The sequence below is a fragment of the Alexandromys fortis genome, unplaced genomic scaffold, assembly GCF_014885135.2.
Source record: "Alexandromys fortis isolate MF-2015 unplaced genomic scaffold, M_Fortis_MF-2015_v1.1 scaffold_422, whole genome shotgun sequence".
NCBI lineage: Eukaryota > Metazoa > Chordata > Mammalia > Rodentia > Cricetidae > Alexandromys > Alexandromys fortis.
In genome coordinates this window covers 214,080-236,032 of record NW_026068291.1, presented here as the reverse complement: position 1 = coordinate 236,032, position 21,953 = coordinate 214,080, and the positions used below count along the sequence as shown (strand labels likewise).

The 21,953-nt window shown below is 54.2% G+C and overlaps 4 protein-coding genes across 6 annotated transcripts; 3 read left to right on the top strand and 1 right to left on the bottom strand.

Moving 5' to 3' along the window:
* Nucleotides 1–1,137: 1,137 nt before the first annotated feature.
* Nucleotides 1,138–8,898, top strand: Clic1 (chloride intracellular channel 1). The gene is made up of 6 exons (XM_050132378.1): nt 1,138–1,331; nt 3,615–3,724; nt 3,909–4,034; nt 4,138–4,244; nt 6,339–6,520; nt 8,595–8,898. Exons 1-6 carry the CDS (start codon nt 1,293–1,295, stop codon nt 8,754–8,756), a joined length of 726 nt encoding a protein of 241 aa, XP_049988335.1. The 5' UTR covers nt 1,138–1,292; the 3' UTR covers nt 8,757–8,898.
* A 405-nt stretch (nt 8,899–9,303) lies between these two features.
* On the top strand, nt 9,304–12,349 carry Ddah2 (DDAH family member 2, ADMA-independent). 2 transcript variants are annotated; one of them, XM_050132376.1, is made up of 7 exons: nt 9,304–9,520; nt 10,346–10,704; nt 10,847–10,946; nt 11,077–11,150; nt 11,249–11,368; nt 11,731–11,880; nt 12,041–12,349. In XM_050132376.1, exons 2-7 carry the CDS (start codon nt 10,408–10,410, stop codon nt 12,155–12,157), a joined length of 858 nt encoding a protein of 285 aa, XP_049988333.1. In that variant the 5' UTR covers nt 9,304–9,520; nt 10,346–10,407; the 3' UTR covers nt 12,158–12,349. The 2 variants fall into 2 exon arrangements, with proteins under 2 accessions (XP_049988333.1, XP_049988334.1); XM_050132377.1 differs by lacking the exon at nt 9,304–9,520 and adding an exon at nt 9,541–10,205.
* A 94-nt stretch (nt 12,350–12,443) lies between these two features.
* Nucleotides 12,444–16,903, bottom strand: Mpig6b (megakaryocyte and platelet inhibitory receptor G6b). Of its 2 annotated transcripts, XM_050132388.1 has the most exons (6): nt 15,896–16,903; nt 15,353–15,685; nt 15,101–15,191; nt 14,678–14,724; nt 14,459–14,535; nt 12,444–14,215 (listed from the first exon to the last, which is right to left on the bottom strand). In XM_050132388.1, the coding sequence occupies exons 1-6, from the start codon at nt 15,954–15,956 to the stop codon at nt 14,111–14,113; spliced, it is 714 nt and encodes a 237-aa protein (XP_049988345.1). In that variant the 5' UTR covers nt 15,957–16,903; the 3' UTR covers nt 12,444–14,110. The 2 variants fall into 2 exon arrangements, with proteins under 2 accessions (XP_049988345.1, XP_049988344.1); XM_050132387.1 differs by lacking the exons at nt 14,678–14,724; nt 15,101–15,191 and having other exon boundaries at nt 14,459–14,606; nt 15,349–15,685.
* Nucleotides 16,904–17,029: 126 nt separating this feature from the next.
* Ly6g6c (lymphocyte antigen 6 family member G6C) lies at nt 17,030–21,022 on the top strand. Its single transcript, XM_050132384.1, has 3 exons — nt 17,030–17,184; nt 19,105–19,215; nt 20,369–21,022. The coding sequence occupies exons 1-3, from the start codon at nt 17,130–17,132 to the stop codon at nt 20,581–20,583; spliced, it is 381 nt and encodes a 126-aa protein (XP_049988341.1). The 5' UTR covers nt 17,030–17,129; the 3' UTR covers nt 20,584–21,022.
* Nucleotides 21,023–21,953: the final 931 nt, after the last annotated feature.

The following is a 21,953-nucleotide window of genomic DNA, read 5'->3' as shown; positions in this document are numbered from 1 at the left end:
GATACCCCACCCATCCCAGGATGAGCCAGTGTTATCCCAGTGCCAGGACAACCCCGTCTCCAAGGCAACCCTTACCAGTGAGAGGAGGGTAAGGGGCCCGGGATGGGGAAGTCTAAGCATTGACAGGCATCCAGAGGACCGCCCCCTGCGGCGAAGCCTGGGCTCAGCTTCCTGTTTCCCTCGAGTTGGGCCTCTCGCTGGGTCTCTCCCAGCCCACGCCTTTCACCAACCCACATTCCCAACCTCAGTATCTTTTTCCATATCACACAGGCATGCACACGCGTGCACACACAGGGCAGAGTCCTAGCAAACCCAAAGACAGGCTGGAACTAAAAAGAACTCCCTTACATCCTCCATCCTCAAACCCCATTTCTGCACCTTCGTGGGCAGTTCGACAGTGTCAAGGTTCCCTGTGGGACAGCGGGCCACCCTTCTCATTAATGAAGCGAGGAAACTGAGGCACAAAAAAGGTGCAGTGTTCTGGAGAGGTCAGAAAATCAAGGCCACCCCCCCTCCCTCCTAACACCCTGCCTTTTCCCGGTGGTCCTGGAGGCCTATGTCTATGTCCCCGACACACTCCCACGACCTTCAAGTCCACCCTCTCCTGCCCCGACCCACTCCCACGACTTTTGAGTCTTCCCTCTCCTGTCCCAGACCCACTCCCACGACTTTTGAGTCTTCCCTCTCCTGTCCCAGACCCACTTCCACGACCCTCGAGTCCCTCCATCTCGTGTCCTCGACCCACTCCCACGACCTTCGAGTCCTCCCTCTCCTGTCCCCGACCCACTCCCACGACCTTCGAGTCCTCCCTCTCCTGTCCCCGACCCACTCCCACGACCTTCGAGTCCTCCCTCTCCTGCCCCCCGACCCACTCCCACGACCCTCGAGTCCTCCCTCTCCTGCCCCCCGACTCACTCCCACGACCCTCGAGTCCTCCCTCTCCTGCCCCCCGACCCACTCCCACGACCCTCGAGTCCTTCCCCCTCCTGTTCCCGACCCACTCCCACGATCTTCGAGTCCCTCCCTACCCGGTCCCCTCCCCAGGCTCAGGGCGGGGCCGGCCGGTGAGTCAGCTGCTCCCTGAGCTAAACGGGAGGGACCCGAGGTGGTTAGAAGCTGGGTGTGGGGTGCACCGGGCCGGTGGGAAGCCGTGTCGGAGCGAAGGAAAGGGTCTGATCGGACTGGGGTTGCGCCGAAGGGACAGGATCCCCGACTGGTGAGACCCGCCCTCCCTGGTCCCGGCCCCTCCCAGTTCCCCCAGCGACGGCTGCTTCCTGGTCCCCGACGCAACCATGGCCGAAGAACAACCTCAGGTCGAACTGTTCGTGAAGGTAAGAGCACCTCTTTCTTTGGCGACCCTCAGAATTTCTGCAAGCCAGTCCTCCCCTTTCCTTAGCTCCATCTCTCATGCCCCAACCCCTTTCCTCGCTGACCCCACCCCCATACCCGGTGCTATCTGGCTGGGTTGCTGGGGGAGGGGGTGACTTGTGAGACAGTAATGAGAGTTCTGGACTCGCCCTGAAAAGTTTGTAGAAGAGGTTTCCAGCAGCCCAAAGGGGAGAAAGTGGAGAAAAGGGGGTTTTCAGGAGTGAGAGAGTGGGCGGGGTATGGTGTGGGGTCCAGGGGTCCAGACGACCTAAGGACCGAGAAAGGGACAGTGGCCGGGTTTGAGAAGGTCAGAGGAGAATTGGCTAGGACATGTGGCCCTAAGAAAGAAAGATAGGGCACACACACACAGAGAGAGAATGAGAGAGAGAGAGAGAGACAGACAGAGAGAGACAGACAGAGAGAGACAGACAGAGAGAGACAGAGGGAGAGAGAGAGAGAGAGAGAGAGAGAGAGAGAGAGAGAGAGAGACAGAGAGAGAGAGAGAGAGAGAGAGAGAGAGAGAGAGAGAGAGAGAGAGAGAGAGAGAGAGAGAGAGAGAGAGAGAGAGACTGGTAAGACGGAAAGGCGCTCACAGGAAGCAGCACCCTTGGGCTGAGGGAAGCCAGAGAAGGCAGGAAGAACATCAAAGTTTAGTAATCGTTACTGATGAAGATGGGGCCAGGAGACCCCCTGGATTGGGTGAAAATGCCGGGCTGATGGGTGTGGAAGAAAAAGCACCCCTCCCTCTGTGGGTGTGGTCAAGGAGAAACGGGTCTCGCTTTTGGGTTGGGAAACCAAACCGCTGGCTGCAGCCCTCCTCGCCCACTCGGGCCTGTGCCCTCCAGCACCTGCCCCTCCCCGTCCCTGTGTGTGCCTCCTCCCCACCTTCCGCTTCTGGGGCCTTCCTTTTCACCACTTCCCCCCATCTTGTTCATCTTGTCGGTGTGTCTTGCCTGTGTGTCAGTTGTATCCTGCCTATGTGTTGGTGTGTGTTCTGTCTGTTTCTCCTTTTCATTGGGGTTTCCCGGGCAGCGGTCCCACTTTCTTGGCCCGGGGAAGTCAACTGAAGCCTAGGCCCGCCCCTTAGGTGTGGTCCCCTCCTCACACTCGCCTCCAGGGGCTATTTTTACTCCTGGGTGTAGTGATGCTGTAGAGATTCTGGCCCTACGGCCTGTGAGGGGACCTTGGAGAACCAGAGCCACGAATTAGGTGGGCCAGCAGAGAGAATGAAGGCTTGGGAAACTATAAGGTTGGCCCCAGCTGCCTCGGCCTCTCTGTATAGGTCCCTGCCCCCACTTCCTTGCCAGGAAGGAAGCTGCAGAGGCCTGAAGACACAGAGATGAATCACCCTCAGTCTAGGGGGGAGGTGTCCCTTGGGGGATGAGGTCACCTGCATCCAATTAGAGAGTGCCCCCTTTGCTAGGCCCTCCATATCTCTCAGGTGAGGTCTAGGTCCTCTTGAGTGCCCGCCCAGCTTCCTGAAACAGCTTGGATAGAGGTTCAGTGAATGGGGACCCTGGTTTCTCAAAGCTTGTCACGATTTAACTGTTCCTCTCTGCCTCCCACCTGCCCATCACTGGGATGCCATGAGTCTACCTCTGCTGAAAATGTACCCATTGATCCTCCCTAGGTGTGACCTGGGCCCGAAGGGGAAAATAGCTCTGCTAAGGGGGTAGCTTGGCGAGTACAGCGGTGTATGGATAGCGGTGTATGGATAGCCATGTATGGATAGCGGTATGGACAGCGGTGTATGGATAGCGGTGTATGGATAGCGGTGTATGGACAGCGGTGTATGGATAGCGGTATGGACAGCGGTGTATGGATAGCAGTATGGACAGCGGTGTATGGATAGAGGTATGGATAGCACTGTATGGACAGCAGTGTATGGACGGCGGTGTGTGGCCGGCAGTGTATGGATAGCGGTGTATGTACAGCGGTGTATGGGACGGCGGTATATGGACAGCGGTGTATGGATAGCGCTGTATGGACAGCAGTGTATGGACGGCGGTGTATGGACAGCGGTGTATGGATAGCGCTGTATGGACAGCAGTGTATGGACGGCGGTGTATGGACGGTGGTGTATGGACGGCAGTGTGTGGTCGGCGGTATATGGATAGTGGTGTACGTACAGCGGTGTGTGGCCGGCAGTGTACGGACGGTGGTGTACGGACAGCGGTGTATCGATAGCGGTGTATGTATGTATAGAGAATGACCTGGGCCTAATGCTGAATGGGATTTCTTTGCAGGCTGGCAGTGATGGGGCCAAGATTGGGAACTGCCCCTTCTCCCAGAGACTGTTCATGGTGCTCTGGCTCAAGGGCGTCACCTTCAACGTGACCACCGTGGACACCAAAAGGTGGGTCCGCTTCTGCTTCTCTAAACATCCCTGTGTCGATGTGTGCATGTATGCACGCGCTCACCAACATGAGCCCTTCTGCCTTAATGCTCCTCTGGGACAAATCTAATTCTCCTCCATCTCGATGTCCCCGTTTCTGCTTCTGACCCCCGTTTCCTCTCTTGATGCCCGGCCCCTTCTCCAGACGGACAGAAACCGTTCAGAAGCTTTGCCCAGGTGGACAGCTTCCATTCCTGTTGTATGGCACCGAAGTGCACACAGACACCAACAAGATCGAGGAGTTCTTGGAAGCCGTGCTGTGCCCTCCCAGGTACAGGGCTACTTGGGAAGAGGAGACAGAGCTGGGAGGCTGTGGGGAGCAGTAGGGCTGAGTCTCCTCCAGAAAGAGCTCAGTATCTCCCTCTGCCTTCCAGGTACCCAAAGCTGGCTGCTCTGAACCCTGAGTCCAACACCTCAGGGCTGGACATATTTGCCAAGTTTTCTGCCTACATCAAGAACTCAAACCCAGCACTCAATGACAGTGAGTCTCTCGGGGCAGAGCTTCGGTCCTAGAGAAAAGACCCTAGAGTTGAGAGGCTCCAAGGAGTCCCTGGGAGTCTGGCTGTCAGGGAGTTGGAGCCGATGTCCTGGACATCTTCTGGGCCTCCACTGTGGCTTTACCCTCAACCTCCCTGCTGCCTCCCTGCTAGGACTTTTGGGATTGGAGGGGTTCTTGTTTTGTGTTTTGGGATTTTATTTATTTATCCTTATTTAATATTTATTTATTTATTGTTTTTTCAAGACAGTGTTTCTCTGTAACTAGCTGTCCTGGAACTAGCTCTTGTGGACCAGGCTGGCCTCGAACTCACAAAATCCGCTTGCCTCTGCCTCCCGAGTGCTGGGAATAAAGGTGTGCATCACCACCACCTGGCAGTTTTATTTATTTTTATGTATGTGAGTATTTCCTGAATGCTCATTTGTGGACCCATGTATGCAGAAAAGTGCTCTTAACTAATCTCTCCAGCCCCATGACCAGATTTTTCTTTTTTTTTTTTAGACCGAGACAGGGTTTCTCTGTAGCTTTGGAGCCTGTCCTGGAACTCACTCTGTAGACCAGGCTGGCCTCACAGTCACAGAGATCGCCTGCCTCCGCCTCCCAAGTGCTGGATTAAAAGCGTGCCCCACCACTGCCTGGCTAGAGTTCATTCTTTTTTTTTTTTTTTTTTTTTTTTTTTTGGTTTTTCGAGACAGGGTTTCTCTGTGGTTTTGGAGCCTGTCCTGGAACTAGGTCTTGTAGACCAGGCTGGTCTCGAACTCACAGAGATCCGCCTGCCTCTGACTCCCGAGTGCTGGGATTAAAGGCATGCACCACCACCACCCGGCTTAGAGTTCATTCTTAAAGTGCACCCTCACACATGCCGCACCCACTACTGCATGTGCTGCTGCGTTACCAGGCACCCAGACAGTTCTTTTAATATTTTTACATAACTATTTTGCTTTTTGGTGAAGTTGGGGACTGATTCTGAGAGGGTCCTTTCTAAATCTGCTTCCAGATCTGGAAGTGGAGGCGATATCCATTTCCCGGGCCGACACGAGAAGTACCTGAGACTTTGCTCATAGATTGCTTAGACTAGGAGGTTGAGGTGTGATTTAGTGTATAGAGTTTAGCTAGTGTGTGAAACCCTACACTCAATATCTAGTGCTCAGGGGGAAAAATTGCAAGTCAGGGACTGGGGAGATGGCTCAGTCAGTACAGTGCTTGCCATGCAAGTTTGGATGTCCAGCACCCATGTCAAAATCCAGGCAGGATGGGCAGCTACAATAATCCCAATCCCGGTGCTGGAGAGGTAGAGGTAGGAGAAGGTTTGGACAGAGACAGTCCAGCTGGTCTCGTCTAATTGGTAAGCTCTAAGGTCAGGGAGAGACCTTGTATATAATAAAGTAGGGACTGGAAAGATGGCTCACTGGTTAAAAGCACCCACTGCTCTTACAGAGGACCAGGGTTTGGTTCCCAGCACCCACATGGTAGCTCAGAGGTTTCCATAATTCCAGTTCCTAGGAATCTGAACGCTTTTCTGGCCCCCTCAGGCTCCTGCATGCACAAGGTGTACATATACTCCACAGGCTCACACACATGCACAGAAACAAAAATATATAAATAAATCCTTTAAAAAGAAAAGATGGCGTCATTGAGGAAAACACTGGATATTGACTTCTGACCTCACACATGCAGACATATGCACACACACATCTCACACACACAGTTTAATAAGAGCACACGGGCTGGAGAGATGGCTCAGAGGTTAAGAGCATTGCCTGCTCTTCCAAAGGTCCTGAGTTCAATTCCCAGCAACCACATGGTGGCTCACAACCATCTGTAATAGGGTCTGGTGCCCTCTTCTGGCCTGCAGACATACACACAGACAGAATATTGTATACATAATAAATAAATAAATATTTAAAAAAAAATAAGAGCACACATGGTGCTATTGGTTTCTTTAATCAAATTCAGGGTCTCACACGCTAAGCAGGTGCTTTAGATCTGAGCTATGTCTAGCTATGTCCACAAGGCTCTTCACGGGCAGACTGTCTTCCCAGGTGTTTACCGTTCTAATCAGCTTCCCCTCTCACACAGATCTAGAGAAGGGGCTTCTGAAAGCCTTGAAGGTTCTAGACAACTACTTGACATCCCCCCTCCCAGAAGAAGTGGATGAAACCAGCGCTGAAGATGAGGGCATCTCTCAGAGGAAGTTCTTGGATGGCAATGAGCTCACCCTGGCCGACTGTAACCTGTTGCCAAAGCTTCACATTGTACAGGTGGGTGGTCGCTGTGGGAGGAGAGGATGGGATGATAGGATGGATCCTACAGGTGAAGACTTTTGAAAATGACCTTTTATTTATTGTAAGTGGGCGGGGCACAAATGGGGTATGGAAGACAATTTGAGGGAGTTGGTTCTCTCCCTCCTCCATGTGGATCCCCAAGACTGAACTTCAGTAACCTGACCTGGGTGCTAGCCTATCCCTTGGCAGTTGTTGCCCAATTAAGAGAATCCCATCAGTAAAACAAGCCGTGGCTGTGCAGTGTCTGATCAGGAGCAGCCTCCAGATTTTCTGTGTGTGCCTGTGTGTGTGCGTGAGTGCCTGTTTGTGTCCAGGGTTGCTTCTAAGAAGGCTTTTCCTGTATCTGTATCCCTGCCAAATCCCAAGTTTAAACAAAGCAGGATTCTCTCGTGTCTACATAGTAACTCTCTGTATAGCCCAGGCCTCCCATTTCCTCCCGAGGAAGACACAAGTTGTCCTTTCCTATGTTTTTGTCATAGCCTTAAAGCTACAGTGTAACTTAGTAAAACAGGCCCATTATCCCTCCCCCACGGACCGACTGGCTGATGAGTAGCGGGAGAGAGCTGGGCAAGGTGGCTCCTTCCTGTGATCCTCAGCGTTCTCCACGCTGAGCTGGAGGGTAGCCTTAGCTGCAGAATGAGACCCTGTTTCAAATGAAATAGTCTCCTCCTTCCTAAAAAAAGGGAGAGAGAGAGAGAGGAACCAGATGATGTTTGATTAGTTCTTGCCCACAAAAAGGTTGAAATCAAATATAAAACATTCATATCAAGGTAATGATATATGACCTGAAAAATCAAATCAAATAAAAAAAGAGACAAAATTCACTACAAAAATAACATTACACTTTGCTAATGAACTTTTCCTCCTTGTGTGTGTGCTGGAAATGGAATCCAGGGCTAAGCATGTCCCTATCCTATCTGTGTCTCACCCCGCCTGTGTGTGTATTTAATTACTTGTGAATGAAGGTGCAGGGAGTTAGATCCAGTATGGGTGCTGGAAATCAAGCTCTGGACTGGGACAAGAATAGTGAATGTACCATTGAGCCACTGCTTTAGCCTCTCTCTCTCATTACTATTTTTAAAATTTATTTTGGTTTTTTGAGACAGTTAGTTCTGGCTATTCTGGAACTTGTTATATTGACCAGGCTGGCCTAAAAAGCAGAGATCCTCCTGCCTCTGCCTCCCAGTGCTGGGATCAAAGGCATGCACCACCACGTCTGGCTTCTCTTCTTTTTTAATCAAGAGGAGAAGAGTTAAACCACAGAATAGGTTGGTCTGGTAAGGAGCTGGCTATTAATAATTGGGTTCGAGAAAATGAAAAGTTGAGCTGGCCATCTTGGAGATTTCAAATGTCAGGTTAGACAAGAAGCCGGGCGATGGTGGCACTCACCTTTGATCCCAGCACTTGGGAGGCAGAGGCAAGCAGATCTCGAGGCCAGCCTGGTCTAAAGAGTGAGTTCCAGGACAATCAGGGCTACACAGATTTCTGTCTTCAGAAAAAAGAAAGGAAAAAAGGAAGGAAGGAAGGAAGGAAGAAAGGAAGGAAGGAGGGAAGGAAGAATCAGTGAGAGGATCTAATGTGGCTGGAGTGATGGCTCAGGGGTTAAGAGCACTGGCCACTCTTCCTCGGGATCGGGTTCAGTTCTCAGCACCCACACAGCTAACAACCGTCTGTAATGCATTGCAGAGGATCTGACACCTCCTCTAGCCTTTACAGACACTGCACACACATGTTGCACCGCCATACATATAGGCAAAACACTCATCCACATAAAATGAAAATAAATTTAAAAGATTTAAAGACTCTGGCCACAGGGGTGCGTACCTGTGCTCCCAGCTCTCAGGCTGAGGAGGAAGGCTGTGGAGATCGGGCCAGCCTGGGTTACATAGAGAGAACCTGCCTCAAAGCAACAGCAACAAAAAATTCACTGGTTAAGAACTGAAGCCAGATGGTCTGGAAGACCCTGGAGGAAGAGAAAGACCAACAGCTCCAGAGCAAAGCAAGCGCGTCTTCCCTGGGGCTAACACACCGACTTCTCTCTAACCCCCAGGTGGTGTGTAAAAAGTACCGAGGCTTCACCATCCCAGAGGCATTCCGTGGAGTTCATCGGTACTTGACCAATGCTTACGCTCGGGAAGAATTCGCCTCCACCTGTCCAGACGACGAGGAGATAGAGCTGGCCTATGAGCAAGTGGCCAAGGCTCTGAAATGAGCAGCTTTTTAAGGCTCCCTCGCCCACTTCTGTGCTCTCCATAGAGGCTCTGGGAGGCTGCCCGGTGGACACTCCAGAAGAGCCAGTGTCAGGAAATCCGGGGCACTCGTGAGGGGCTGAGGGAGAAGGGGGGGGAGCATAGGCGACAAGGGTAAGATTTTTATTGTGGGGTGGGGGTGGGAGGTAAGACAATGTATTTCGGTAATAAAATACAGAACGAAAATCTAGCGTTGTTTTTTACACAAAGAGGACTTAAAGTGTAGAGGGGAAGGGTCATAATGATCTTATTTAAGCTCGGGGCATTTACCAGGAATTAAGGAGGGGAGTGTTTGTGCAGGGGCTACCATGTTCTGCGTCCGTCCATTAGAGGGCTGTTCTGTGGTCCATGTCTTGTTTGCTGCCCCCGCAGCCAGGGCCAGCCGCATCTGAGTGGGCCTGGGCAGCGCTCTTGGGGCGGTGCCTGAGTTCGGGGTGGGGGGTGGGCTCTCAGTCCTGGAAGAATGGGCGCGGCCTAGCAGGGCGGAATGGGCGTGGTCTTGGGAGGTCCCTCCCCGTCCCGCTTAGACAATGCCCCGGAGCCGCCAGACCATTGCGCCCCCGCCCCATCGCCGTCTGTGAGCTCGCCTACCCAGGGAACCCCTCAAAAGCCCAAGCTCCCAGTCTCCCCCGATTGAAGACTCGGGCTCCCATCTTCATCAACTCTCTCCTCTGGGGGTGGGGCCAAGGCCGAAATCACAGCGCTGCGTGAGTTGAAGTGGCCGCTGGTGAGTCTGGAGAGGGGGCTGTCCCCGAACGGTACGGAGAGGCTGGAGTTTGGGGGTGCTGGGTCGGTGCCTGCACCGGACGGAGTGTGCGAATAGCCTGCACTTGAACGAGGAGCTGGGCGGGGTAGACTTTGGTGGAAGATGGACAGGGGTACCGAGTTCGGAAGCCAGGAGTAGTTCCACGCCCCCCGTTTCCCCGCCCTCCGGATTTTGTTTAAGACCTCTCCCAGTCCTCCGGGACTAAGTCTGGTGTGTACTGGGTCTCTCTAAGGGCAACGTGACCAGCCAGGGTGGAGAGGGAGGATGCTTAACTCCTTAGAGTCAATTTCTCCGAGTGGCCCCTCTCCTCCTTTCTCCTTCGAGCATTCAGGACTTCCACATCCCAGGCCCCGACTCAATACCCAGCTTCCTTTTCCAGTCCCATAACCTCTGAGGGTCCCCGGCAGGACTTCGGGTCCCTCCTGCTGCGAGCAGCTGAGGGTTAAGGGGGCGGGGTCGCCGCATTTTTGGGGAGTGAGCGCATCCTAGCGGCTGCCAGGAGGGGCGCGGGGCAGGGACCTAGCGGAGCCCCCGAGCAGGGGCAACAGGTGTTTGGGAGATTAAGGATCCAAGTCTTGTTCTCTGGGCGCCTCTTAAAGCAGATCTCTGCTGAAAGGAGGCTGAGCGGGGTCCACTGGGCAAGGAGGTCTGGAGGGGGTGGGGCAGAGTGGGAGGGGCGCCTGGAGATGGCCGGAGGAAGACCCAGGAGCTTTTAACACTCCCCCCCCCTTCTCTTCTTTGCACGTCTTTCTCTGCTACCCTCCCCCTTTCTGTCTCTTCTCCCAGACAAGTGAAGTAAAGAGAAAACAGGAATCAGCTTGGCTGGAAGGGGCATCTGTGTGGATGGGATGGGGACGCCGGTGGAGGGGCTGGGTCGCTGTTCCCATGCCCTGATCCGGGGTGTCCCTGAGAGCCTGGCATCCGGGGAGGGCGCGGGGGCTGGTCTTCCGGCTCTGGACCTGGCTAAAGCTCAAAGGGAGCATGGAGTACTAGGAGGTAAACTGAGGCAACGACTAGGGCTGCAGCTGCTTGAACTGCCTCCCGAGGAATCACTGCCCCTGGGACCACTGCTTGGTGACACGGCCGTCATCCAAGGAGACACGGCCCTAATCACACGGCCCTGGAGCCCAGCGCGTAGGCCTGAGGTGAGCGGCAGGGTGCGGGTGTGTTGGAGGACAGAATTACACGCGCGCGGGGTGGGGGTGGCGGTCGTGGGGAGGAGGCTGGATGTCTGGGATTGGCAGGAAATAGGAAGAGAACGGCTCAGCCGGCGCTCTCTTCTCCAAGGTTGATGGAGTCCGCCAAGCCCTCCAGGACTTGGGGCTCAGAATTGTGGAGATGGGGGACGAGAACGCGACGCTGGATGGCACCGACGTCCTCTTCACAGGTGAGGCTACAGATGGTCAGCGCCCCTGGGGACTTGGCACAAGGAAGCAGAGTTTGGTAGATTAGGTGATCTCAGGTCTTGATTCCAAACTCACTCTGGCCTTCAAACCTCCGTGACCTCCCGGATTCAGGCCGGGAGTTTTTCGTAGGGCTCTCCAAGTGGACCAATCACCGAGGAGCTGAGATCGTGGCAGACACGTTCCGGGTGAGGAACCAGAGCGCTTGGGGAGGGAGCGCTGCCAGTGAGCCAGAGGGCTCGATCTGGGCTCCTTACGCACCCCTACATCCTTCTGCTCTCTCTAGGACTTCGCTGTTTCTACCGTGCCGGTGTCCGGAGCCTCTCACCTGCGCGGCCTCTGCGGCATGGGGGGACCCCGCACAGTCGTGGCTGGAAGCAGCGAGGCCGCCCAAAAGGCTGTCAGGGTGAGGCGGGGCTGGTCTGGTGGCGAAGGCGTGGCCAACAATGTGGGCGTGACTCAGAGCAGGGGCGGCAGGGAATCTGGCTAGCTCTTGGAATTGCTCTCAGCCCTTGTCCTCACTAAGATGTTTGTCAAACACAAAAGGACACCCTAGTAAACAGGGGTACGAAAGAGTTGGGGAGTAACTGCAAAAGTAAATGGTAGCTAAAGTGCCTGAGACTTTGAAACCGACAGTGTCTGACTCAGCCCGTGTTATATACTTGAAATCTTTATCTCACAAGTCTAACCCTTGTCCCAAGCCTCTATGTTCGGTCAGGCTGACTGAGCTGTGGGGAGCTCAGCACCCTCTTCTCTTCCTCTCTCCAGGCAATGGCAGTGCTGACTGACCACCCCTACGCCTCTCTGACCCTCCCCGATGACGCAGCTGCTGACTGTCTATTTCTCCGTCCTGGGTTACCTGGTACCACTCCTTTCCTCCTGCACCGAGGAGGTGGGGACCTGCCCAACAGCCAGGAGGTGAGGGAGGGGAAAACTCCACCAACCAGAGAAAGAAGCCTGTCTTCCCCGGTGGAGGAATGCAGGGAGCCTTTCTGCAGAAGCCTGGGTGGGGTCAGTAGAACTGGCCAGAGGGCAGCCTGGCTCTGGTATCAAAACACCTGCGGTGTCCTCCCCACAGGCTCTGCAGAAGCTCTCTGACGTCACTCTGGTACCAGTATCCTGCTCAGAACTGGAGAAGGCCGGCGCTGGACTCAGTTCCCTCTGTCTGGTGCTCAGCACACGCCCCCACTGCTGAGGGCCTGGGCGTGGGGCTCCAACTGGCCAGGAATAGAGCCGTATAGGGGGTAGAATCAGGTAATAGAGGATGGGCCGTATGTAGTGGTGGGGAGAGGCCGCAGGACAAGGGAGGGCTTAGTGTGAAACAAAGAATAGGAGCCATTGGGTGAGTCCTCTCTGTCAGAACCAATAAAAGAAAATTGGCCTTTTAGGTAGGGTTGTGGCTGGTGTCTCACTGGGACAAAGGGATGGGGTGGGGCCGAAACCTGAAGCTGGGGTCAGTGCTGGGGAGGAAGACTCTTTTATAAAAACCCTCCTCCTTGTGTGCCCCTGGCTCACTCCTGGCCCTGCCACGGAGCTCAGGTACAAAAAGGGACAAGAGATTGTTGTGGGGAGTATACCCAGGGCAGAAAAAGGGATTCCACGCATGGGTGGGTCGTTTTCTGACTTCACCTAAATGTCCGGTGATTCAGACGCTGGTGGATTACCTGTCCTCCTTTGTTTGATGAAGAACAGTGTTTTCCAGACACACATTTGTTCATGGACTGTGGCTTTCATGGGGATTCGAAAGGGTTCATCTCCTGGTGTCCGGAAACTCATAGTTCCCGATAATTTCTTATTATTTGGCAAATAAGTTATGCTGGGATGATTTTTGGGAGTCGGTTCGGATGAGGAAAATCGGGGTTTCTAGATCCTCAAATTTTGTGCAGGAGTAGGTGAGCATTTGGGATGAGGATTGGAATCCTAGAAAAGGCTACATTTGAGTGAAATCCCGAGGATAAATAATTATCCCAGTGAGGGAAAAGGAATCCAGAAGATGGAATTTACTTCACCGGGCCAATGAATATTGTAGGGAAAAAATTGTGGAGAATCTAAGGTGGGCACGTGTGCACAGGAAATGACAGATAAGCCTGGTACACAAAGTGCCGCAGCATCTGGACCCGAAGCCTCAGGAGTGGAGCAGCGGTGGCCACTCGGGAGGGCAGGAGGATGAGACGGGACTGGGGGACACCCACGTGGCAATGACGAACGTGCACTCTAGTGACGGCACTAGACATGGAGACAGTGACAGACGCAAGGCCTGCCGTGGTGGTGCACGCCTGTTGTCACTGTAACTCCAGCACTGTTGTCACTGCAACTCCAGCACTGAAGGTGGACGCAAGGGGATCAGGAGTTCAAAGCCAGCCTCTGCTACAGGAGAGCCAATCTTGAAAGGAAAGATGGGGGAGCTAGCTGTCCCTGTGTGGGAGAGGAGCTGGTGTGCCCTGACTCCCAGTTTCTGGCTTGGGCAACTTGGGTTGGTCACAAGAATGCAGAGGAGGGCCCAGGGGATAGCTTGGGAAATGGCTGAGTCAGGTTTGATAGGCCTTCAGTAAAATGCCTGAGGCCAGCTGGACAGGGTGCACTAGGGCTGTGGTATGGGCTGGAGGGAAGGGGGCTGAGGGTTGGCTAGCTTCCTACAAGAGGAGCACGGAGGAGAAAAGAGAGAGGCAAACAGAGTAGCAGGATGTCTAGAAGAGAGACTGTGGCAACAAAGTAAACCAGGGTTTAGAGAGGGGTGATCTAAGGCCACGTCTGTGAACGCTGTCATGCTGGCTAGGACATCCCTGGCAGCCTCACAGACAGCAGCTGCAGCTGCAGCCCGTAAGCACAGGGATGGAGTGAAGCAGGGAAATGAGGCCGGATGTATGCCTGAAGTTCAAAATGCTTGTTTGAAAAAGGAGAGGGAGCAGAGAGGATATCTATTTGGGAGTTAAAACCTAGACAGACAGCTTGTTCATCTTTAGATGAAGGAAAGACGTTATAGGAGAGATGGGAGTGGCTGAAAAAGCCAAATATCTGGGAGACCCACACCGCAGGTTTCCAGACGCAGCCGAGTGCCTCTGTCCATGGTGCCTCCCCCTCCAGCTGAGGAGGTTGTGTGGAGAAGGGAAGCCCCGGATTGGAGGGCGTGGCAAACAAGGGCCTCCTTTTAAACGACCACCGCATAAACAGTGGCGGCATCACCAGGAACCACTGTGGACGTCCGGCGGTGCCTCCCGAGGGCGGAGTGGTCCAGATCAGCATAGTGCAGACTCTGAAGGAGGTAGTAGAGGAGGAAGGCAGATGGTCTCTGCAATCTGACCCCTTAGTTTGGAATCAACCCTCCGCCCCCGTGTGCAGCGGAGACTGTGTAGCAAGTCTGGGCTCTAACCTCCTGCTTAAACCTCCAGAGTCCTGGGATTCCATGGCTCTGCAACTGCAACCTAGCTAGGCTTCTTTTTTGACCCCCTTTCCTTCGGGATTCTGGCCTGCCGCATTCCTATCCCCAGGCCCTTACCGGCTCCTGGTCCACAGGACCTGAGATCTTGGACTCCTGCTCTAAAGGTCGCTGCGGCTCAGCATTTGTGACCGGAGCTGAGTGGGAGGGAGGGACAGAGTTGACGGGTGAAGAGAAAATGACCAACTTTGTCTGCTCCCGGCAAGGACTCAGACTCAAGAATTCAGGGTTAGGGATTGTTCGGGTAGGAGGGGGGAAATGGGGTGCAGTTAATCTCACCAAATGTGGGGAATGGTCGAGGCAAGGGCGGGGGCGGGGACGAGTGCCTGTAAGGAAGTCCTTGGAGAGTCACCAGTCTCGCCCTACTGGTTCCCTGGCCGCAGGCGGCGCCAATGGGAACTCTACAAACTGCAGTCTCCGACCAGCAAAACAACTTGGGCTCCTCCGGAACCTGGTCCCGCCCACTCGCTGGGCTTTCGGCCCTTCTAGTTTGGTTCCCGTAGACTGGGCCGTCTACTCCAGCCTGTAACCTAGCACCCAAGGGCTGAGCCTCTCGCTTTCTTCAAACCACCGCCAAGCCTCCCGATACTTCTTGTTCTTTGCTTAGGTTAGGGTTCTCTCCCACCTCTTACTGTCCCCCCCCCACCTCCGCCCTGACTGGTCACACCCTATATTAAGCCAGGCTCCGCCTCCAGTGCTCACCTGCGCCGCCACCAGACCAAGCCCGAGGCACCCAGTCCCAGCACCAGCCCAACGCCCAGCAGAGCAATCAGGACCTTGGGATACCCGGAACCTGGGGAGATGCGCGAGGCAGGGAGGGATGCCGAGGTCAGGGGTACGACCACGGGGTCCTGCTAGCTCTCCCGCTCTACAAGACTACCCCCCACACATACACATTTGGTGCAGGCTGTGTGTCCAAACTAAGTGCCCCTCGGCATCTGGTCCTCGACCTACCGTTGGTAGATTCTGAAATCTTGCAGTCTGCTTTGTCCCCCAACACTTGAAGCACCGTGCGGCTCTCATTCTCTTGGCGCCCTTTGCAGAAAAAGGTGCCAGAATCCCCGGCGCTCAGCAGGAGCTCCAGCCGCTTGATACCAGTGTCCAGGGACCGCAGGCGGCCAGAGAAGTGTGCGTACACATTTGGGGACGAGGCCCACAGGATCGGACGGCGCCCTTTGGACAGGCCCTTGCACGCAGGGAAACTAGGCGCCCAAGCCCAGCGGGTGGGATCTGAGACCCCTATGCAGGAGAGATTCACCCGGTCCCCAGGGCTGCCCTCTAGAGAAACTAGGAAGGGTGAGGGAAGTGGGTAGTTAGGGCTAGTTTACTAGGCTAGATCTGCCTCTGCCTCTGTCTTTCTCCCCTTCCCCTCCCCCCACCCCACACCTTCTTTCTGCCCTTCTACCATTCTGGATCTTATACACAGCCCCCTCCACAGGCAACCCTAGCCTGTCTCAGTCTTTCCCGGCCCATCACAGCTCCCCAGGGATGGCCTACCCTCGGGGTCCCCCTGGACCTTTGAGAGCAACAGAGGCAGCAGCTGAAGAACCAGGGCCATGGCTAGGATGTGGTAGGCAGAGGCTGGAGTGAATCAGCAGGGAGACCGGAGAGGGAAGCAGAGGGGCAGGGATAGGGCTACTGCGAGCAAGGGGCTCAGATAAGAGCGAGCAGGAGGCCGCCAATTCCTGGATCCCTTGAGGAATTCTCACAAACCAACTAGCAGTCTTAAATTTTTCAAAACTCTTTAAAATTTGTGCTCGGGACCTTTTGCATACGCTTTACGCTTTTTTTTTTTTTTAAACTAGCATGACCCCCAAGTCTGAGGCTCAGCTTCCTGAGTTCAAATCCTGATTTTGCCACACAGCAGCTGGGTGATGTGAACAGGTCACCTCATCAGGAAAATGGAGATAAAAGCATGCAAGAACCAAATAAATACATCGAGGACGCCCGAAACAACAGATGACACACGGGATGCTCAGGGCATGACATTATTATTACATCTGCTCTTATCTTAGCTGCTATCTCACCTCTGAGTGCCCACAGTGTTCCTCCCTCCCAATGTGCTCCTCCCAAACCCAGGGTGTGAGAGCATTCTTAGCATATTCCTGTGGTCCTTCAGGATCCACAGCCTCAGCCCCTCTTGCTTCTATGACGTCACAGAAATCCTCCATGATGTCACAAGCCTTTATCCCGGGGCTGAGCATCAGTTGGAAGCGGGATGGGGAATGAATCTACATAAATCCAGTCCGTTTCATCAATTTCCACTTGCATGTTCCTGATCAATGCCCCCCACCCCCAGGGACCCAAGTTGACGATCAGCTCAGGCGACAACCCACTGCCCACTTCCTAGGAACTGGCAGGAGCTGGCACTGAGGCTGTTTAAGTCACAGAGGCTTTTCTGATGCTCCTTCAGAGCAGTGGGGCCCTCCGTGGGTGGTCCTAAAACCAAAATCCAAAATGGAGTTGGCCACTAGTGACACCTGTCCTCTCTCCCATCCCCCTTCTTCATCACCCCTCCCTACCCAGGCTTGCGTGGACCCTCCCCACCTCTGGTCTTTCTTTCTGGCCAGCTGGGTACAAACAGAGAAGGAGGTACCACAGAGGGCAGAGGCCTGGAAGGGAGGGGCCTTTGGGATTATAAATTCCGAAAAGGCTGCTCAACTCTCAGAACTGGATCCCCGAGAATCCACTGACAGCTTCTGGGGCTGTGGACATTCTCAGCACCCTCACCATGAAACACCTGCTGCTGGTCACCCTGTCTGCCCTGTTCTGCTGCTGGGTCTCAGGTGAGTGCCAGGGGCCCCGGGCCCCACCCCAACCCTACCTGGCTTAGTCTTCCCAGCACCTCTAGGACCAGATGTCTGAGTAGGATGGGCTCCTTGCTCTCTTTGCTTTTCCTTTCTTTCCTCCTTTCCCTCCATTTCTTTACTTGTTTCTCTTTTGTCAGAGTCATGTGTTGTTAGATCCCACTTAGCAGTAGGAACTCCATTTGTTCCTAGTCTGCCACTCTGCCCTTGGCTGCTACCCACAATTTCCTGAGACTGAGCTGCAACCCCCAGCCCCCTTACGCAGATGTCTAGAATAAGACCACACCACTTCCTTCTGACTGGTGGACCCAGAGCCAGCCACCAGCCCTCAGAACTCCCTAACAGGCTAATAGGCTGAAAACCATCCCACTGTGGAAAGTCCCCCAACTGCTTCTCCCCGTCCCCCCACCCACCCCCCCCCCCCCCCCCCCCCGCCCCCCCCCCCCCCCCCCCCCCCCCCCCCCCCCCCCCCCCCCCCCGTTACATTGTGATTGGATGGGACTGTCTTGGTGCTTTTTTCCCTTTGAAACTGACTGCTGCTCCCGGCTCTCAGGGTTGCGGCCTGGTCTGGATCTTGAAACCTGGAGCTTCTCTGATGTATCAGGGTTTTGTTTTGTTTTTGTTTTTCAACTTTTGGCTTGCTGGAACCCTGTCTTTGTGGTGGGTTATTCTCGGACCCTAACATTGTAGCCAAAGCTGGCTTTGAAGCTCTGATCTTCCCGTCTCTACCTCCTAAATCAATGCTGGGTTCACACAAACGTCACAGCTGGCTCTTGATCTGTTATGAAGGAGCCAGATCTTCATTGCCATCTTCTCCTAGCCCCATATTCTCCTGGTTCACTCTTCCTACCTGCCATGGCACTGGGTCTCTTATTTCCTACTCCAGTGTGCCCCCTTCCTGGACACGCTCTCTGGCCAGCCCTATTCCAGCACGTAGATCCCCAGGATCCAGGATACCAGCCTTCACTCCCCTTCTGCACTGAGCGGTGTTCTTATAGAAACCCCAGGATCCCACCCCACTCACTCCTCACTGAGGTGTGCAACAATGGCTCCTCTTCGCTTGTTCCTTCCTGCCTTACATTCCTGCGTCCCCACCAGGGATGCAAAGCCTTCTGGGTGGTTCCAGTGACTGCATACAGCCTTCTCAAGAATCAGAAACACTCCCTGAGCTTTCTAGAGAGAAGATGCCAGAACACTTACCCCTAAAGTGAGCTGGGTTTGCTGGAGGCACACTAGGCTCCTCCAGCCGAGCTGACCATTCCTTCATGGAACTTTGTGTGCTCAATCCTGAAGTTGGCCAACACAGGAACCTTGACATGCCACCCTCTGCCCCCACTCTCCATCTTTGTCAGGAGATGACAACCCAGTGATACGCCTCGCAGATACCATCCCTCCTTCCGTAGGATGACAGCCAGAACAGTCGTAGACAGGATTCCTTCAGGACTGATGCACCCCAAGCTCTTGGCAGAGGTCCAGCCAATCTAAAGCTGGTCACAGGTGGCTTTCTTACAGCCTCGGTTCCATGCCATCTCTGAGGGCACTGCTGACTCCCACCCCTTGTGATTTCTTCTATCTCAAGTCCCATCCCCTAACCTCTTCTCAGTTGCCAAACTTTCCCCGTATCCCAGGCATCCCCAGTCCCAAGTTTTTGTTAGTACAATTCTTGACTCATCCCAAACAGGCTGGGTGGAGGAAGGTATTTAGGGTGTGTGGTTTCCACACAGAACAAACGCCTCCGCACAACGCCCACTTGGCGCTCACCTGCTCTGTCCCTGTGAACAATGCAGGTCAGAGACACCGGCTGCTCAGCGGGCAGTCCTCCACCCTCACCCCTAACTCATCCCCAGGTGAGGTGGCTGAGACAGCCCAGCACCTCAGCCTGACTTCTTATCTCTCCAGCTGACACTAGATGTCACTCCTGCTACAAGGTCCCCGTGCTGGGCTGTGTGGATCGCCAGTCCTGCCGTCTGGAGCCAGGCCAAAAATGCCTGACGACAAATGTGTACCTTGGTAATGTCCCCTTTCCTGGGAGGGAGGGACCAAGTAGGAGATATGAGCTGGGACTGAAGCCCATGCAGGGCTAGGACGGGGGGTTTATAGCAGGGACAGCATGTGGCTAAGGAAGAGTGTGTGTGCCAGGCGCTGACCTGTGTCTACAGACACTGCGTTTGTGAACGCTTGTGACCTGTGTCTACACTGCGTTTGTGAACGCCTGTGACCTGTGTCTACAGACACTGCGTTTGTGAACGCCTGTGACCTGTGTCTACAGACACTGCGTTTGTGAACGCCTGTGACCTGTGTCTACAGACACTGCGTTTGTGAACGCCTGTGACCTGTGTCTACAGACACTGTGTTTGTGAACGCCTGTGACCTGTGTCTACAGACACTGTGTTTGTGAACGCTTGTGACCTGTGTCTACAGACACTGTGTTTGTGAACGCTTGTGACCTGTGTCTACACTGTGTTTGTGAACGCCTGTGACCTGTGTCTACAGACACTGTGTTTGTGAACGCCTGTGACCTGTGTCTACAGACACTGTGTTTGTGAACGCTTGTGACCTGTGTCTACAGACACTGCGTTTGTGAACGCTTGTGACCTGTGTCTACACTGTGTTTGTGAACGCCTGTGACCTGTGTCTACACTGTGTTTGTGACCGCCTGTGACCTGTGTCTACAGACACTGTGTTTGTGAACGCCTGTGACCTGTGTCTACAGACACTGTGTTTGTGAACGCCTATGACCTGTGTCTACACTGTTTGTGAACGCCTGTGACCTGTGTCTACACTGTTTGTGAACGCCTGTGACCTGTGTCTACAGACACTGTGTTTGTGAACGCTTGTGACCTGTGTCTACAGACACTGCGTTTGTGAACGCTTGTGACCTGTGTCTACAGACACTGCGTTTGTGAACGCTTGTGACCTGTGTCTACAGACACTGCGTTTGTGACCGCTTGTGACCTGTGTCTACACTGTGTTTGTGAATGCTTGTGCCAGCCCCATGACATGGGTGCTGGTGCTGGAGGCAGGGTTGTGGCTCACACTCGGGATGAGTAGAATGAAGAGAGAAAAGGGTGGAGCGGAGCAGCTTTGGGAGGAAGAGGAGCCCGTGGACACAGGCAAGCCAGTGCCTACTTCTGACGCTGCCTCTGTTGGCTCCCACCTGTAGGAAAGATGTGGGTTTTCTCTAACCTGCGCTGCGGCACACCGGAGGAGCCCTGTCGAGAGGCTTTCAACCAAACCAACCACAAGCTGGGCCTGAACTACAACACTACCTGCTGTGACCAGGACAACTGCAACAGCCCGGCTCCGAGGCCCACACCTGCGCTGGCCCTGGTCACCCTCGCCTCTGTGGCCGGCCTTGGCCTCTGGCTATTGCACTGAGAGTCACTCCACGGCTGCTCGCTTCCCATCTCTCAGCTGAGTCTTTCTCCCCGTGCCCTTAGAACTCCAGCTCTCCAGAATGTTCTCCCGACCCCTGGCTCCTTTCTTCTGAAGATCATTCCCCTATTGTCCCATTTATTCCATGGGACCGTGCCTAGAGTGGTCTTTCCAGCCGCCCTTCTCAGCTGGCATCCTCCGTTTTATACCAAGTCCTTCCCCATTTCCTTGGAGACCCCTCTGTCTCCTTCATGGGCCACTGAAAGGGCCCCCTACCTGGATGCACACCGGTGTGACCCTGGGATGAGCTCCCGAAGTGCTACTGTGTTGTCTCCAGTGAGTGATCCCAAAGGACCCGCTAACCTCGCTGCATGGGGTTGATTCATCCAAACCTCTGCTCATCTCGGTCCATCTTGAGAAATAAATGTGGGTGTCTGGTAAACTGCGTGTTTATTGTCAGGGGATGGACAGGTTCATGGGGCGTGGCGGCTTTCCTTTGTGAGCTCAACAACTGCGCAGTAGAGGCAGAAGAATCAGGAGTTCAGGACCCTCCTTGGTTAAATAGCAAGTTCAAGACCAGTATGAGCCGCTTTGATCCTGTCTCGAAAAGCAAGAGGCAAGCGTGGCTCTACACCCTTTTAATCCCAGCACTTGAGAGGTGAAGATCTCTGAGTCTGAGGCCTGTCTGACCTCTACATAGCAAGTTCCAAGCCAGCCAGTACAACAAGGATGAGAGAGCGAGAAAGAGAGAGAGAGAGAGAGAGAGAGAGAGAGAGAGAGAGAGAGAGAGAGAGATGCGGTGGTGGAATAGGGCCCCTCTCCCTGGAAATTTCACTCCCAGCCCCACCCTTCGTTCTCCAGGGAGTTTCCCCACAAGGCCGGACTGACCAACGGAAGAGCAGGTTTTTCAAGCCTTCCTCCTTTCTGGTACCGAGGGCGACACACTGGCGCTAGTGTTTAGAGAAACAACCCTTATCCTAAATTTAGACTACACCCTGCCAAGAAGCAGGTGCAGCCTAGCTTGAGGGCGCCCCAGAAAGGGCAGGAAAGGTGTTTACAGACAGAGAACTGGCTCTTGCTCCCGTCTAACTGGGTTATTCAGGCACTTTCCTTTCTCAGGTCAAACAGTCCTGTTGGGAGCCACGTGGAGAAGGATGGAAGGAAAAGCAACCTGGACAGCCTGTCATGGCGTCCTGGTAACCCTCCACTCAGCCTAGGGCCCTTCCACTCGGTGAAGGAAGAGTCTCCCTGGCCTGGTGGCAGGTGCCAGGAGCCGCTGAGGACAGATGTTCTGTTGTTTGGAGGGGTGTCATTGGATAGGAACTGCTGACGGGTCCACTGATGGGCATTAGTGGGAACACTAGAAATCAGCT

Excerpts from the sequence above, each read along its gene's own strand:
- Clic1 (XM_050132378.1), top strand. The coding sequence starts at position 1,293 with ATGGCCGAAGAACAACCTCAGGTCGAACTGTTCGTGAAG. Across the intron at positions 1,332-3,614 it reads AGGTCGAACTGTTCGTGAAG|GCTGGCAGTGATGGGGCCAA; the intron begins GTAAGAGCACCT and ends ATTTCTTTGCAG. Across the intron at positions 6,521-8,594 it reads CAAAGCTTCACATTGTACAG|GTGGTGTGTAAAAAGTACCG; the intron begins GTGGGTGGTCGC and ends TCTAACCCCCAG.
- Ddah2 (XM_050132376.1), top strand. The coding sequence starts at position 10,408 with ATGGGGACGCCGGTGGAGGGGCTGGGTCGCTGTTCCCATGCCCTGATC. Across the intron at positions 10,705-10,846 it reads GCCCAGCGCGTAGGCCTGAG|GTTGATGGAGTCCGCCAAGC; the intron begins GTGAGCGGCAGG and ends CTCTTCTCCAAG. Across the intron at positions 11,369-11,730 it reads CCGCCCAAAAGGCTGTCAGG|GCAATGGCAGTGCTGACTGA; the intron begins GTGAGGCGGGGC and ends TCCTCTCTCCAG.
- Mpig6b (XM_050132388.1), bottom strand. The coding sequence starts at position 15,956 with ATGGCCCTGGTTCTTCAGCTGCTGCCTCTGTTGCTCTCAAAGGTCCAG. Across the intron at positions 15,686-15,895 it reads GGTCCAGGGGGACCCCGAGG|TTTCTCTAGAGGGCAGCCCT; the intron begins GTAGGCCATCCC and ends CACCCTTCCTAG. Across the intron at positions 14,725-15,100 it reads TTGGTCTGGTGGCGGCGCAG|GCACTCGTCCCCGCCCCCGC; the intron begins GTGAGCACTGGA and ends ACTTCCTTACAG.
- Ly6g6c (XM_050132384.1), top strand. The coding sequence starts at position 17,130 with ATGAAACACCTGCTGCTGGTCACCCTGTCTGCCCTGTTCTGCTGCTGG. Across the intron at positions 17,185-19,104 it reads GTTCTGCTGCTGGGTCTCAG|CTGACACTAGATGTCACTCC; the intron begins GTGAGTGCCAGG and ends TTATCTCTCCAG. Across the intron at positions 19,216-20,368 it reads GACGACAAATGTGTACCTTG|GAAAGATGTGGGTTTTCTCT; the intron begins GTAATGTCCCCT and ends TCCCACCTGTAG.